Below are 15,417 nucleotides of genomic sequence, written 5' to 3'. Positions count from 1 at the left end.
GCTTCCTGGGGACTTTCAGAGGGCAACAGGCTGGAGCCCAACTGGTGGCTGCTGTCAGTCACCCTCTAGCGCCCCAGGACTGCTGGATTTGCACCAGCCCAGCCTCCTGTTCTGCAAACATAGCAGCTGCTGCAAGCATGGAGTCGGAGAGGAGGAAAAACAGCAGAGGGCTGGGTGGGGCCTTGGAGCAGGCAGGAAAGCCTGAAAAGATCTGGTTGGACCTGGGGAGGACAAAGCCTGGCTTTCGTTTCCCTGCCCGCCCTCCTTTGTCCTTTGCCCCACCTCCAAAAAAACCCACTGATCTGCCTGCAATTAAAAACAAGGCTTCCTTGAGCAGCAATGAAATCTCATCTTACTTTTTTGGGGGAGGGGGTGTGTAGGCTGTGGTCCTGGGAAAGGATGGGGGCTGCCTACAGCCTCCAACCTATGTGTCTCCCTTTCTTGCTGCCTGTGCTAGGCTGCCTGCTCCTGCCTCCACCTCAAGGGGGGAAAGATGCATTTCAGGGGTGTTGATGGTGTCAGGGCGTGATGCCCTGTGGGGATCTGCAGCCATGTGTCTGCCTGAAAAAGCTTGGTCTTGTTCTGAATCAGCCTGGCCTGAGCGTGCCTTTATGCTGGAGCCTAATGCCCACCCAACTTCAAGGGATGGTTGCTTCAGGCAAGCAGGTGCCGGGCAGGGAAGCAGCAGCCAGTGGAGATACGGCATCCTGTGGTACCCATGTGGGCCCGGGTGCAGGACTGCAACCCAGCATGGGTGCATTTGTAGGAACAGTGCTTTTACCCTTCTGCTGCCAAGAAGCCCATGTGGATGTAGTGATGACTCTTATGCTGTTCCCAAGGGATCTGGGGTAAAACCAGGTCCCAGAGCAGCACTGCAGGCAGCATTGCAACCGTGCTCACAGTGACAGTTGGAAACCCATTTCTTTTGGGCTCTCTGCATCTCTGGGCATGAGTCAAGCGGTGCAGAGCTCTTTGGCTCCAGCACAGGAAAGCACTCAGTTGTATTCTTGACCTACAGCATGTGAAAATCCCCATTTATATCAATGCAGCTTCTCACATCTCGAACATTGAACATGAGGGCTTGAGGCCAGCAGGCTTCTTGCTTTGCCCAGGAGGGAGACCTCAGCACCTTGTGTGTCATGAAAATTCACACCTGGCCTGTGCTGACCAAGAAGAGAGGCTACTATGCAAAGCATAGATTTACAAGGGTATTTATTCATAGGCATGGCATGTCCCAGCCAAATTGGGGCACCTGAATGTGGTTTTATCTGGGGTTCTTATACTCTTCAAACAGTCAGGTACAACATGACTTGACTAACCACTAGCACCCACGCTACCGATTGCTAATCACAGTAAAGCTTTGCAAAGTGACTCTGTTTCTGCAGCATTCTTGCTGCTTGTCTACTCACCCAGGCATCCCTGGAGTCAGTCTTCCTTGAGCTACTGATCTATGACACCAGACGATGCTGGGAGGGTTTCCAAGATGTGTCAGAGGGGCTGGGATGCTGGTGTTGTCATGGTTATCTTGGGGTATCCTTTATCCTTCATGGACTACTCTAAGCTTCCCAGAAGCAAAGTCCTTTCATTTGTTTTACTTAAGTGTGAACAATATCAGAGGCGCCAGTAAAATTCCACTACTGCATTACATCGTGGTGTATCATAGAATCATTAAAGTTAGAAAAGACCTCTAGGATTATGAAGTCCAACTGTGAACCCAACACCACCATGCCTCCTAAACCATGTCCCCAAATGCCACGTCTACACGTTTTTGAACATCTCCAGGGATGGCGACAACACCACCGCTCTGGACAGCCTGTTCCAATGCCTGGCCACTCTTTCAGTAAAGACATTTTTTCCTAATATCCAATCTAAACCTCCCCTGACACAGCTTGAGGCCATTTCCTCTCGTCCTATCACTAGTAACTTGCAAGAAGAGACCAATGTGAACTAATATATGTAAGAAAGTTGATGTACTGGCATGTTATGAAGACCAATGCAACAGCGAGGGAAAGGGATCTGGGGACCCTCTGGGGGTCCGTTCCCGCAGGGGGCAGGAGGAGGGTCTCCGTTTGGGGCTGGCACTACCCACACCCGGAGAGAGGGTTCTGGGAGAGGGCCATGCCCCCACCGCCCGCTCCCCATCCCACGGGGGTCTGGCCCCCTCCTGCGGCCGGTCTCGGGGCTACGGCCGAGCCCTCCCCCCGCGCTGGGCTCCGGTAGCCCGGGGAGGGATAACCGGGATAATCGGACCAGCAGCTCCTCCAGCCACCGCACCGGCCCGCCCCTGACACCCCCGGTTCCTCCCTTCCCCTCCAGCCGGCTCCCAGGTCGCCGCCGGCTCGGTGCCGCCCGCCCCCGGGCTGCCCCCGCCCCCGGGCTGCCCCCGCCCCCGGGCTGCCCCCGCCCCCGGGCTGCCCCCGCCCCCGGGCTGCCCCCGCCCCCGGGCTGCCCCCGCCCCCGGGCTGCCCCCGCCCCCGGGCTGCCCCCGCCCCCGGGCTGCCCCCGCCCCCGGGCTGCCCCCGCCCCCGGGCTGCCCCCGCCCCCGGGCTGCCCCCGCCCCCGGGCTGCCCCCGCCCCCGGGCTGCCCCCGCCCCCGGGCTGCCCCCGCCCCCGGGCTGCCCCCGCCCCCGGGCTGCCCCCGCCCCCGGGCTGCCCCCGCCCCCGGGCTGCCCCCGCCCCCGGGCTGCCCCCGCCCCCGGGCTGCCCCCGCCCCCGGGCTGCCCCCGCCCCCGGGCTGCCCCCGCCCCCGGGCTGCCCCCGCCCCCGGGCTGCCCCCGCCCCCGGGCTGCCCCCGCCCCCGGGCTGCCCCCGCCCCCGGGCTGCCCCCGCCCCCGGGCTGCCCCCGCCCCCGGGCTGCCCCCGCCCCCGGGCTGCCCCCGCCCCCGGGCTGCCCCCGCCCCCGGGCTGCCCCCGCCCCCGGGCTGCCCCCGCCCCCGGGCTGCCCCCGCCCCCGGGCTGCCCCCGCCCCCGGGCTGCCCCCGCCCCCGGGCTGCCCCCGCCCCCGGGCTGCCCCCGCCCCCGGGCTGCCCCCGCCCCCGGGCTGCCCCCGCCCCCGGGCTGCCCCCGCCCCCGGGCTGCCCCCGCCCCCGGGCTGCCCCCGCCCCCGGGCCGCCCGCGGCCCCGGGCCGCCCCGCCCGCCTCCGCCATGGCCCCGCTGCTCCGGCTCTGCGCCCTGGCGTTGGCCCTGACCCTGCTGCCCAGTGCCGCTGCCGCCGGTGCGCCGGTCGTGGCGGGAGGTAAGCGCGGCCCCGGGATGGGCGCTGACAGCGTCCCGGTCCGGCTCCGCCGGGCCCAGCGGGGTGGGTGTCCCCCCTCCCCGGCACAGGGACCCACCCCCCAGCACCATGCCCCCCCCCACCCGGCCCCGTGCCCCCCCCTCCGGCACCGTTTCCGCCCTCCCCCCCCACCCCCGGCACCGCGACGCCGCCTCCGGAGCTCCCACCCCGTCGGGATCGGGGCCTCTGAGCTCCGTGATGGGCTGAGCCCTGCGGTCCCGGCCCGGTGGGCTCTTTCCCCAGCGCGGCAGGGGATGGGGATGAAGATGGGGATGGAGGCCTGGCAGCAAGGGCTCCTCGCAAAGCACCCAAAAATCATGGCTTTGCAATTCCTTTGGACCCCACTTTCACGGGATGTCTGGTGCACGAAGCAGCCTGGCACAGGCTGTTGCCCCATAGGTTGTGCTCTAGCCGTGCACTGGGCACGGGGTGGCCACTTGCCAGGGATGGCAGTGGGAGCCAAGAGGGCAGGTCCTATCCTTCCTGAGAGCTCTGCAGGGTGTGATCCACAGGGTGCTGGTGCTGTTCCTCTGAGGTCTGGAAGATGGGGTGCTGGAAGAAACTGCTTTACTTGCCACTTTTTCAGTGGCCACTGCCATGTAACTGTGCATTTAGTGATGGTAAGGGCTTGATCAGGTCTCAGGTTGGAGTTGGGTACCTGTCCTGGGCAGGGGCACCCCCACTGATGGCCCTTTGGAGGATATCCTCCTTCAGGACAGGGGAGACTGGCCAGGGGATCCTCAGGCTGAGAGCTTCAGACCAAGAAGATAGGTGCCAGCAGATCTGGGAGAGGGTGAGGACCAGCAGGCGGCCGACTGCTTCTCCTTGGGTGGAGGTAGACGTAGAGGTAGAGGAAAAGCTCTAGCAAAGGGTGGGGACAGCCCCCTTCAGTGGTGTCCCAAGAAGTTGCCTACTCTTCCAAGCAAGGAACCGTTCTCCATGTGATGACCAGCCCTCTGATGACTGTATGGTGGCTCTGCCTGGGAGGAGAGTGAGGACCAGCATGTGTTTTGCTGTCTTCCGTCCGCGTTAAGCCATTCATTTCACTTCTCTTGAGGCCACGTGGCAAAAGCATTATCCAGGAGACTTCTAGCACAGCAAGAGCTGCTCTCTCACCTCTGTTCCTGAGGGCTAAGGTGCTTCCCGTGCCGTCCTGTGCAAGTGGGCTGGTGCCCTGAGATCCGGCATTCAGATAAAACCCCAATCCGGAATGACTGCATGGTCCAGGAAACAGCCTGTTCCCATAGAGCTGACCTGATGGCTCAGAGGATGAATCCCAGCTCGGGGTACCAGGGGAGATGACACCCTGGGGAAAAGCAGAGTGTCAATAGGAAGCCTGGTTAAAACCACAGGCTCTCCTTTTGCCCGCTGATGGCCTCCTGTGGTGTGAGAGGGCTGTTTCATGACTCCTTGTAAGCAAACAGTCTCAGGGGCAGCACAGGCACTGTGATGTTTTCCCAGCCTCGCTTGGAGAAATGGGGAAGACACAGCTTCCCAGAGTGTTTAAAATCTGCCATCTTGGCCTCTCTGGGCAGTGTGTAAACATCCTTATCTGAGCTATGTTAATAAATTGCCCAGTTGTTTGGAGGGCTGTGCAGAGCATGTGACTGTTGACAGTGGGTCACAGCTGAGGGTTCTTGCCAGTTGGAGAGAGAAAATGCAGCTTTGGTGCTTGTGAGTGTAGAAAACAAGCACCTCTGGGACTGATTTTTTCCTGATTAAGGTGCTGTGAAGCAGCGATCCTTCTTTCACCAGTTACTGAGTAGTCAGGCAAATTTGTTTGTGGGTTTTTTTTTTTGTGTGTGTGGTTTTTTTTTAAATTTATTTATTAAAACCACAGTAAAACAGGTTGATGCTTAGACTCCTCAGGCAGGGGTGAGGTTTAAATGGCTGAGCCTTAAGGGCTGGCAAACCACCCTCCCTGAGAATCTGGGGAGCATACCAGTGAAATGGCAGATGAGTATCCTATAGGAAGACCTTTCCTGAAGAGCTAGTGCTGCCAGCAGCTGCAGGCAAGCCCAGGAAGGTGGCTGGACTGGGCCACCTTGTCCTGTCTTCAAACCAGAGCTGTTCCACCCACCCAGCTGACCTGCGCCCTCTGGGGATGCCATCAACCATGGTGGCACTAGTGCCGAGAGCCACCCATGTCTATAGAGGAGGGGTGTTCCTCTGCTACATGGGGCTGGAAACAGGTTCTGAATGTAGGTGCAGATTTCAGCTGCAGTGCTGCTCCTGTCACCTGGAGAGTTTCCTGCTGAAGGAGGGTTTGAATTAATTGGCTGGGGCAGGGTACGGCCCTCATGTGCAGTGGGAGAGTACAGGCTCCTGCAGGAACTGTAGCTGCATGTCCCCCCTTGTGGTCCTCTGCTTCTGCTTTTCCTGGTAGTAACTTCCTTGTATGGGGCTTGTTTGCTTGAGCTGCTCCATCATCCCATGATATGCGGCTGCACCGCCTGCCCAATGCTTGTCCTTGTCCTCGCAGGGTCCCTCTGGATCAACCTCAGCTGTGTCCTCCAGCTGTCCCACTGCTTGCTGGCCACAGCAGATGCTCAGACTTTTAGGGAAATAAGACCTAGGAGAGGAGCTCACAGCTTGGGGTTTTGGATCAGTTTGGGCAAAGCAGATGACTTCCATTTGCATTTGGGCCTCCCACTGTGACACCGAGTGTGTTTTCAAGCTGGCAGCCCATTAAGCTGCATGGCCCCTGGTCCAACGGGGGTGTCTGCCCCCCATACCAGGCAAAACAGCAGGCAGGAGCAGGCTCTGAGAAGACCGGAATTTTAAACCACTGAGAAGCTCTTCCAAGTCTGAGGTGTCTTTTTCCTTCCTGTAGATTGTCACCAGTATACGAACAGGACCTGTGAGGAGTGTCTGAAAAATGTCACTGTAAGTAGCAGCAGTAAAACTCCTAACCTCTCATGATGCCTGAAAACATAGCATGGGCTTTGTGGGGCTGTTATGGAGCCGTTCATTCCTGGAAGGGGGGGTGCTCCCCTGCCCTTGTCCTGAATGCACTGCAAGTGCCACCCACCTGTGATGGTGAGAGGGCAGACACCCCTTGGTGCTCTGGGAAGAGTCTGTAACAAACTGTTTGGGTTTTTTAGTATTCTTTTTGAGTTGAGTAATGGAGCTTCTCCTTACAGATGGGAGACGCTGTCAGGGGGATGTGCACAGTGAAGAAGCTGAGAGGGCTGGACTGGCTGGTCAAGCTGCCCCTCCACCAGTCTGTGGGTGCCATGGCACTGGGTGGGTCCAGGATGTGTACCTGGGTCCTGCCAAGCTCTGCTGCCTTATCTCTGATATCAGCAAACTTGAACTTGAGTCAGATCTCACAGCTGATATAGCCAGAACCAGTTTGACCAAACCCAGCTGAATGCTGGTATTGGTGGTTGGAGCTACCAGGAGAGGAGGGTGCAAAGCTGCTGCAGGTATTCTGGCTGGGAAAGACCAGTGAGGGCACACAAACCTCTCCTGTTCATCAATGCTGTGTTGAGTGGCTTGTCTCAAAGGCTTTCTTCTTGTCCCAAAAATGCTGCATGGAGTAAACAGAAAGGATTTGGTGATTACTACCATTATGCAAGCCAGCAGAAGGGTTCTCAGCATCCTCACTTGCTCTAGAGATCTGCACTCCTCTTGCCCATCTCCGATGGTGCAGGCAAGCCTGATGCAGCCCATGCTTACCAAACACAACTGTTACTCCCAAGCATCCTGTTGCTGCTGGGTGGTACCTGGTCCTTGGGAGCAGGCAGTGGTGGCCCTGTTGTTGTGGCTAACTGGCAGTACTGCCGCACACCAGTAACACTGTGCTGCCTGGTTCCTGTGTCCCAGTGCCTGTGGTGTGCCAGCAGTGGGAGGTGTGTGGACTATCCCATCCGAAGAGTCCTCCCCCCGGCCGACCTCTGTGACCTCCGCTCTGCACGCTGGGGAGTCTGCTGGGGTAAGTGGATTGCGCTCGAGCAAGGAATGCACTTAATGCTTGCTGTTAAACGGCACTGGTAGTAGCAGTGAGAAAGGGAAGCACGAGCAGCACTAGTGGTAATGGGAGGTTTCCCTTGCTTCCCTTTCTTACTGCTGGTGTAGCAATGACATGCTGAAGTCAATCAGGGTTCTCCAAACTTCCTGAAACGTGGGTGAGAGAGTGACGTGTGAGCAGTCCCTGCCTTCTGGCAAGAAGGACCTGCAGGGCTTTAGCTACTCTAAATACATTCCTCATGCTTTGGTGTGCTGGAGGCTTCCACATGTGGCCAGCACCTAGGAACAAGAGTCAAAGGTGATCTGCGGGCAGCTGCCCATGCAAACCTTCCTGGTGCTCAGAGTGCACACACTGGTGTCTGACTCTTTGTCAGCTCTTTCCTCTGCACCCTGAGCATCAGTCCTTGCATGTCTTCTGGCTCTTCACCTTTAGCAGTGTGGCTGCTGTCCCAGGCAGGTTCTAAAAATCAAGGGGGTTCTTGGAACCAGAAGTGAGGTGACTTCTTTGGAGGCCTGTGTGGGCTTCTAGTGCTGAGCCTGCCATGGTCCTGCTCAGCTCTTACCCACCTGAGAAAATACCCTTTTCCAAAACTAGCCCTGCATAAGTTGCGCTGCAGCTGGCTGCCTGCAACCAAGTCACCTCTGGGAGCTTTTTCTGGCTGACAGCTGACTGGCTGCCTTTCCTCCTTAGTGCTCTGTTTCCTGGTGGGTTTCTGGAGAAATTCATGTCTTGTTTATACCAAGCTCAGTGCATGCTAATGCTCAGACAGACCCAGCTTTTGGGGGCTGGGGCAGCTAGGAAGCAAGCTGGGGCTTGATTTCTCTCACCTGTCACCTTGATGGGGAGCTTGGATTTGAATTGTGGTTTCCTGAGATCTATTGTGCTTGAGGTTCTCAAGAGAGTCAAAACCACTCCCATTCCTTGTTGTGGAAGAATCTCCTCTTTGTGAGCACTATAGTATGCTTTCCTGAAACTTGTGTAAGACCTTGAAATACTAGTTTGTATGTGAGGAGCTTCACAAAAGGTTTCATTATAGAAGAACGCATTCCTTAGCTTGTAAAACTTGCTTTAGAGGAGATTAGTCCTGTGGTAGATTAGCTCTTAAATAAGTCTGCATTTTTGGTGTGTGTGACTTAAGCCTTTATCATCAGGTGGAGGAGTGCCCGGTGCTCTGGCACAGACCTCTCTCTGTGGGAAGGGGTGACCTGAACCCCAGGTTCACACTGAAAGCCAAGGTTTTGGAAGCACCAATACAGACATGTGCTGGTGGAGAACCTCCCTTCTGAGCTGAAGAGCCTCTTTGGGTTTGTCTCACCTCCACTGGGCTGACTTCTGATCCTTGGCTTTTGGCCTGTCCCCTACGTGACCCTGGATCTGTTGCAGAGCAGCCAGCAAAAGCTTCACATTGCTCTGAGGCAAGACAGTGCCGTGGACATTCAGAGCTCAAATACCATCTTTCTAAAAGCCTTACTGGGAACATGGACCTTCAGACCTCCTGCTGGGTGACTGCTGGAGAGGCTGTGCAAGCCCACCTGTAGGGACAAATGCAAGTGTCTACAGCTGGAGGCTTGCTGACTTCTGGTCTCACTGGTCACCTGCTAGGCCATGGCAGCTGTCTGTGGTTGGTATCGGAACCACATTCCTTGCACAGTGCTTGCCATGGTAGCCTGGGTAGGGATGCAGTATGATTTGAGAGTCAGGCAGCACAGTTGTTGGCAGCAGTGGAGCTGTCCACTGGGAGCAGGAGCTGAAGGCCTTGAAAGTAACTTCAGTGGTGGAGTCAGCTCAGACTGGAGCACCCCAATAAGCCTGCTACCACTGAGTTCCTGCAGTGGGGAGACAGGTAGGCATTTTCTGAAATGCCCTGAAATGCACCATGTGTGGTGCTCAGGCTTTCTGCTGGGCTCATGGTCTGAGCTGCATGGAGAAGAGGGAGTCAGAAGTGCTCTGAGTAGGCTCAGTTGCACTAGGATTTCTATAACTTGGCTGCTGTGTGTGAAGTGGCTCCTAAACAAGTATTTCAACAGGCCCAAGTCTCTGAACAGTCTGAAACATACTTTGAAGAAACACCTCCTTGTTGCAAAGGATTTCAGGTGATGTCTAGATATGTCTGTTTTGGCTGGTGTCTTTACCACCATTACTGCAGGAACAGAGCAGGATGACTGCCTCCCTGGGGCTAGGGCTCAGGGCCACTGCTTCACCACCATGTCCCAGCAGGTTTTGTGCTGTGCATGGGCGAACAGATCTCCCAAGCCCTGTGTCCACATGGTGGTGGGGTGCATGAAGCAGGCCTCTGCCTTCAGCTGCTTCAGCAGCACTGCTGGCCCCAAGCCGATAAATCTCAATGGATCTTGTCTCACTTTGCCTGTTGCCCAAGGACTCCAGATGCCCACAAGTGCCTCGAGTCCACTGTCATCTCATATTAGCTGACTTCTGAGGCTGACTCCTGTGGGCAGTAACTCCAGTGCCACCTGCGGCCTCTCTGTCAGAGGTTGCTCCTCAGCACTGAAGCCTCCAGTTTTTTTTCCCTTGATGGGTTACTGTTCACCTGGATTAGTGATTAAGACAGCTTTGCTCCTGTTCTGCCAGAGGAGTTTGAGCTGAGTGTGTTTGTTTTTGCCTTTCTTCATAGCTGGTAACTGAGCACTATAGTTAGCATATATATATACTCTGTTCCTGTGTACATACTGATGCCAACACTTGGTATGCCTATAGATAACAATGTCCGTCTTGCTTTTCCAGGCTGTTATATGTGTCTTCAGCCCAGTGACTGAAGCTGCTGGTGACAACAGCTGTATGCTTGTAAATATTGTAACTCCAGGCAGCCATGTACTTGTGTGCTAAATGTGTTTTTTGAATCCTTTAGTGAACTTTGAAGCCCTGATTATTGCAATGTCTGTGGTGGGAGGAACTATCCTTATCATGTTGGGGGTCTGCTGCTGCTGCTGCTGTTGCAAGAAAAAGAGCAAAAAGCAAGTATCGGAGGGGTCCCCTGTTTTCTCAGAGTAGCTCAGATGCAACCACGTGCTGTTGCAGAACTGAGTGCCAAGCGCTGCTAATGGGATCTTCTGTCTGTCAGGCCAGACAAGGATGACGAGAGAGCGGCCAGGGAGCGGGAGAGGAGGCGGGTGCGGCAGGAGGAGAGGTGAGGTCACCCTGCAGCCCCTGCTCCCCTGTGAGTGAGCCTCACTGCCTCAGGCTGCAGGATGATTTGGCTCCTGTCTGTACCATCAAACGTGACTCCAGGAGGCATGTGGGGCTCAACAGGCACAGCCAGTGGCTGCTTCAACCTCAGCATGAACATAAACCTCATGAGTAACATCTTTCTGCAGTGACTCATGGATGCAACATCACAATGGCCCTCCCTGAGGGCTGCTGACATGTGTGGGCTCTGGTGGTCCCCAGTGCCTGCAGGAGGGGGGGAGATGGGCAGTGGGGGGCTGAGCAAACCTGGCAGCCTGGAGCTCCCTGGGTTGGAAAGCAGCAAGAAGCTGCAGCTCCTCTTGCTTGGTTTTGTATTGCCGGTCACTGACTCGTAGTTTTTCTGTTTGCTTCTTGCAGGAGAGCAGAGATGAAATCACGGCATGATGAAATTCGAAGAAAATATGGTACAGTGCTGACGTGAGCGATTTATACTAAGCTTTAGATGAAGCAGCCTCAGTAACTGTGTTCCTTGCTATGGTTACAGCTGCAGAGGAGACCTGGCCAGCAGGGAATACAGTCTCCACTTCCCCCATCTCAGCAAATTGCTCTCTTGTCCTCTGGGAGCAAGAGTAGAGATGCTCGGGTCATGGCATGTGACCCTACACAAGTGCTCCTTCTCTTGGGCAGGGATGAGGGAATGTTCAACACTCTCTGGGACCTGTGTCCCCCAAACTCACCGTGTGGGAGAAGCTACTGGGGCTTGAGTGGAGGGGAGAAGCAGAAGCTGGTAGACACAGCACCAGCTGTAACGCTGCTGCCCTTCAGTCTTGACCCTCTGGTAGATTTGTGGTCACTGAGTGGCCAACAGCCCAGGACGGGGGGCCAGATGGGAGCCTGGGTGCCCACAGCTGCACGAGCACAGAGCAGGCACCAACCTGACCCCAGAGCCAGTCCTCTGTGCTGGTAGCAGTTGCTGGAGAGGTGGCTCAGCTCCCTGGGTTCTGGGAGTGCACAGCCTCCCTTCTGGGGCTAGACAGTCCTTCAGGTGAGTCCCACGGCCCCAGGGCAGGTGGGGACCTGCCTGAGGGGGACAACAGCCTGGAAAGAAGGGAGGAGCAGCCAGTTGCTTGGAGCTGGTGGTCTTCCCTGCCTGGATGTCAGGGCTGCTGGAGAGTGATGTGTGGCTGTGCAGCAGGGAGCAGTTGGGCTCATGTGTATGGAACATAACGGTCTCTGGCTTTGGAGGGGGCTGTAGGGAAAGTTTTCCTCTGCCTGTAGCTGCTGCCCACTGCTGGTCCAGGTTGGGCAGGAGATATGGGGGTCTCTGGCTGGGGTGACTCCTCTGGGGGGAGGAAAAGCAGGCAAAGCTTTGCCTGAAGGAGAACTTGGTGGGGGAAGCACCTCGTGGAAGAGCTCTGCTCCAGGACTGTCTTGCCATGCCAGAGCTCTGTCTTGCTGCAGCCTGACTGCAGCGTTTGCAATCTTGTCCTTTCCAGCTGTTCCTCCTCAGAAGTGTTGGTCTGGGGCTGGGAAAGCAGCCAACAGAGTGGCGCAGGGTCTTGTCACTGGCCCAGAAGTCAGCGCTGTAGCCTTGCTCTGTTGTCTCTCAGTCTGTGGATGTAGGAGCAGGTCTAAGAACAGCTTGAGTTTAATTTGGGGCTCTCTGCTTCTGAGTCCAGTCCAACAGAAGGAGCACGCAGAAGGGGTGTTCTGAAAGACCAGTCATGCTGCTTTACCTGGCTTTATATAGAGTGCCTGGGAGAGGAGTTTGCCATCAGGTTGAGCTTCTTAATGGATCTCTTCTGTGCAGAGGAGGAGAGTGAAGTAGTTCTGACTGCATGTATGGCTCCAGTAAGAGTAGGTCTTTTGGAAGGACTGCAGGGAAGGAGGCTGGATGGAGCATGAATGACAAAGAGTTGCAACCCAGAACTAGGTTTCTTGCTAGCTGTGACTGGCATGGCTGCTGCTGTCTGAACGAATACTTCTTCTTTTGTAGGCCTGTTCAAGGAAGAGAATCCGTATGCAAAATTTGAGAATTAGCACCTCTGGACCTGCCCACCCAGGTGAACAGTGCCTTCCTGTAGAGCTGCAGGACTCCATGCTTCCTCCGCCATGAGGAGACTGTTGTGGTGCCACTTCCCACTTCAGCTGCCACAGAAGATGAGCCAAATGCTTGGTGACACCATTGTCCCCACTCCAGATGCTCGGTTTGTTCCAGAGCTTTGCTCTTGCTCTGCTGGTACAGGAAAATGTGGTGGCAATACTGCAGAACAGGTTTCTTCTCACTCACCCCTCAGTGGTAACAGAGTCCAAAGTAATGCAAATAACAGTCCTCATCCCTGACTAAGGGCAAAACCAACCTTATGCATTTTTCTTGCTCCTGCCTCGCCAAGTACCCTTCACACATACAGAGCCAGGCTCTTCTGTTCACCTCCTTTCTTTTTTCTCTTTTTTTTTTTTTTTTCTATGGGCAAAAAGTATAGGCAAAAGCCAGCAAGAGTTTCTTGACTCATTGGTCAGCAGGAAGGAGACCTTGTCTGTTACTCCAGGTGCCTGTACTTGTCCCAGCACATTAGCATTCCTTTCAAAAAGCACAAGTTTCTGCTTATCTTGGGCCTCCAGGAGGAAGGTCCCATGTGCACATTCTCACTTGCAACTAATCTGGGGGAATGCCCCAACCCTCCTACCTCTCTGTGCCTTTCTAGAAAGGTGGTCTCCTGGGCTTCATGGCCGTGGCTGATAGCAATACTGTAGGATTCATATGCCTTTACAATATGTTGACTATAATTAAACTGATTTGATTACTGTCCTAATCTGAAAAAGTTTAATTCTGCTCCAGCACCACTTACAGGTTGGCAGCAATGGCTGATGGAGTCTGATCACCATTATGTGGTCCTGGGTCATCAGGCCCTGATGGGGTAGCTGAGGGAGGCAGAAACAAGGCTGCCTCGAACTCTTCTTGCTGGGCTTGGAAGGAGTCTATTCATGGAGACGTTGTTAGGAAAAGCTGGGTGGTGGGAGTAATGCTGCTCTCTAAGAAAGGAGCTGGGTCTTTCTGCAAGAGGTTGGCCTGTGTCCCCTAGCACCCCTGAGAGCCTTTGTCTAAGTGGGGTGGCCTGGGGGCTCCTGCCAGAGTTGGGTACAGATTAAACCCTGTGCTGTGCTACCTATGTAAGGGACCCAGGGATAGGGAAAGGAAGATGGGAGCTGACTGCTGTTACATAGTCCTATACTTGACCAAAATTGGCTTTGCAGTTTGAAGGAGCCTTGCATGCAAGCAACACATCTACCTTGATAGTTTTGTCAAAGAAAAGCTGACTATTGCCTTCTGCCAGGTGGGGTGACTTATCCCGAACTGCAGATGGTAGTATTTCTGTGGGCTTGCATAAAATGCTCAATTTGCATTGCCAGCCCTATGGTCATTGGACACAAACTGCTTGAGCTGAACTTCTGAAGCTAAACCAGCTGTGAAACCTTGCTGCTGCTGCCTGAGCTGTGCACTGGCTGCCAGAATCTGGCTGGCTTTTGCCAGCATGGTCAGAGATGCAAGACTTGCAGGTGACTTTTAATCTAGGCTGCCTCTGGCTGCTGCCAGAAGATACTCAGCATGAGGTGGTAGGAACAAAGTGAATGATTCTGCCAATGCTGAATAAGCACCTAGTCTGTAACCTGGGCTCCTGTTAGTGTGAACTAGGCTGCAGTGCTGGGAGGAGGGTTGAAAGTGTAGGGCTGGGTTGCCAGACTCTCACAGGTGCTCTCGCACCTTCTGTCCTAGTCTGTTGGGCTGGCTGGGAGGGGGCTGCGTGCTGGTGCTGCCTCTCAAGAGCTGCAGAAGGTGGTGCCAGCATCTTACCTGGCTGTGTGTGGCTGGGAGATGATGCTTTAAAGAAATCCCCAATGCCCTGTGTTTGGTTTGGAGCTCCTTGTGCCAACTGCCCTATGTGCATGGAAAACAAAGTGTGGAGCCCTGAAAGGAGAAGTGAAAATGTTAATAAAGATCCTGGCTGTGCCCTGTGTTTTACTGGGTACACTGGCCTGGAGGGGCCGTGGTCCCCTGCCAACCAAACATATGGGGGACCTTCTGGGAGCTTTGTTTAAGAACAAGCAATGTATGGGGGCAGCTGGTGCTGAACCACAAAGCTGTTAGAGCTGCCTTTACCCATTCTGGGCTGCAATGGGCTCCATATCCCATCCTGCGCTGGGGACTGGGACCAGTATAATCCCTTTGGGCAACCTGAGCAGTTCCACTGGCTCTGCTCCCAACATTAAGGGGTGGTGCCTCCAAAACCATCAGGGTGGGTGAGCCCTGCAATCAGGTTCCCCTTGCTGGGACCCAAATCATTACAGGCTCTGTCCTCCTCTGCTGAACCAGGGCAGCAGAGGGACCTGCTCCACCTGGGCAACTGGGTGCCTGTCTGGGTGCCTGCCCAGGTCTGGGAAGAAACAGTCCAAACTGTAACTGAGAGCTGAGCCTGACATCTAAAAAGACCCTTTGTGTGGATTAATTAGTCCTTTGTGAGGCCATTGCACTAGGAAGGCTGCCTGGTTTGGGGGGGGGGGAGCAGGTGGCAATGGGAACAGCATGGCTGAGAGGTGGGACAGTGTGCCTCACGGCCCGCAGGGTCTATAGCGAGGACACTGGGCACTCAGAGGAAGCACAAAGGAACTTGGAAAAAAGGGGTTAGTAGGGTGTAACAGGGAGCTTGGCTTTGAGGGACAAGACAGACACACACACATGGTGCCTCAACTGTGGAACAATGCTGCACAAAAAGGCCAGAGAAAGCTGGTGGTGGGCTGATTCTCAGGGCAAGGCACAGCTCCTCTGCTGTGTAAGAGGAAAGGTGGGACAAACAACACAGGCCCTGAGAATGATGAAATTTATCAGAAAAGACTGAGCGGTGACCAAGGGGCTCCTGCCTACAGGTGGATGATGCTGGGTATGGCTGTCGTATGGCTGCTTCCGTCCCTATGCGGGGCCGGGGCGGCAGGGGCAGCAGCGGCAGCAGCGGGGCCGCAGAGGTCGCC

General features: G+C 55.6%; 1 protein-coding gene across 1 annotated transcript; it reads left to right on the top strand.

Annotated features, from left to right (window-relative positions):
* The first annotated feature begins 3,096 nt into the window (after positions 1-3,096).
* Positions 3,097-13,214, top strand: PTTG1IP (PTTG1 interacting protein). Its single transcript, XM_075099628.1, has 7 exons — positions 3,097-3,236; positions 6,109-6,161; positions 7,104-7,212; positions 10,115-10,220; positions 10,328-10,393; positions 10,810-10,856; positions 12,389-13,214. Exons 1-7 carry the CDS (start codon positions 3,146-3,148, stop codon positions 12,430-12,432), a joined length of 516 nt encoding a protein of 171 aa, XP_074955729.1. The 5' UTR covers positions 3,097-3,145; the 3' UTR covers positions 12,433-13,214.
* Positions 13,215-15,417: the final 2,203 nt, after the last annotated feature.

Source organism: Phalacrocorax aristotelis, chromosome 7, assembly GCF_949628215.1.
Source record: "Phalacrocorax aristotelis chromosome 7, bGulAri2.1, whole genome shotgun sequence".
In the NCBI taxonomy this organism is placed as follows: Eukaryota; Metazoa; Chordata; class Aves; order Suliformes; family Phalacrocoracidae; genus Phalacrocorax; species Phalacrocorax aristotelis.
This window is presented reverse-complemented; position numbering and strand designations above follow the sequence as displayed.

Bases quoted from the DNA above. Each gene is read 5' to 3' on its own strand.
- PTTG1IP (XM_075099628.1), top strand. From the start codon at position 3,146: ATGGCCCCGCTGCTCCGGCTCTGCGCCCTGGCGTTGGCCCTGACCCTG. The intron at 6,162-7,103 runs GTAAGTAGCAGC...CCTGTGTCCCAG, and splicing joins AGTGTCTGAAAAATGTCACT to TGCCTGTGGTGTGCCAGCAG. The intron at 7,213-10,114 runs GTAAGTGGATTG...TGAATCCTTTAG, and splicing joins ACGCTGGGGAGTCTGCTGGG to TGAACTTTGAAGCCCTGATT.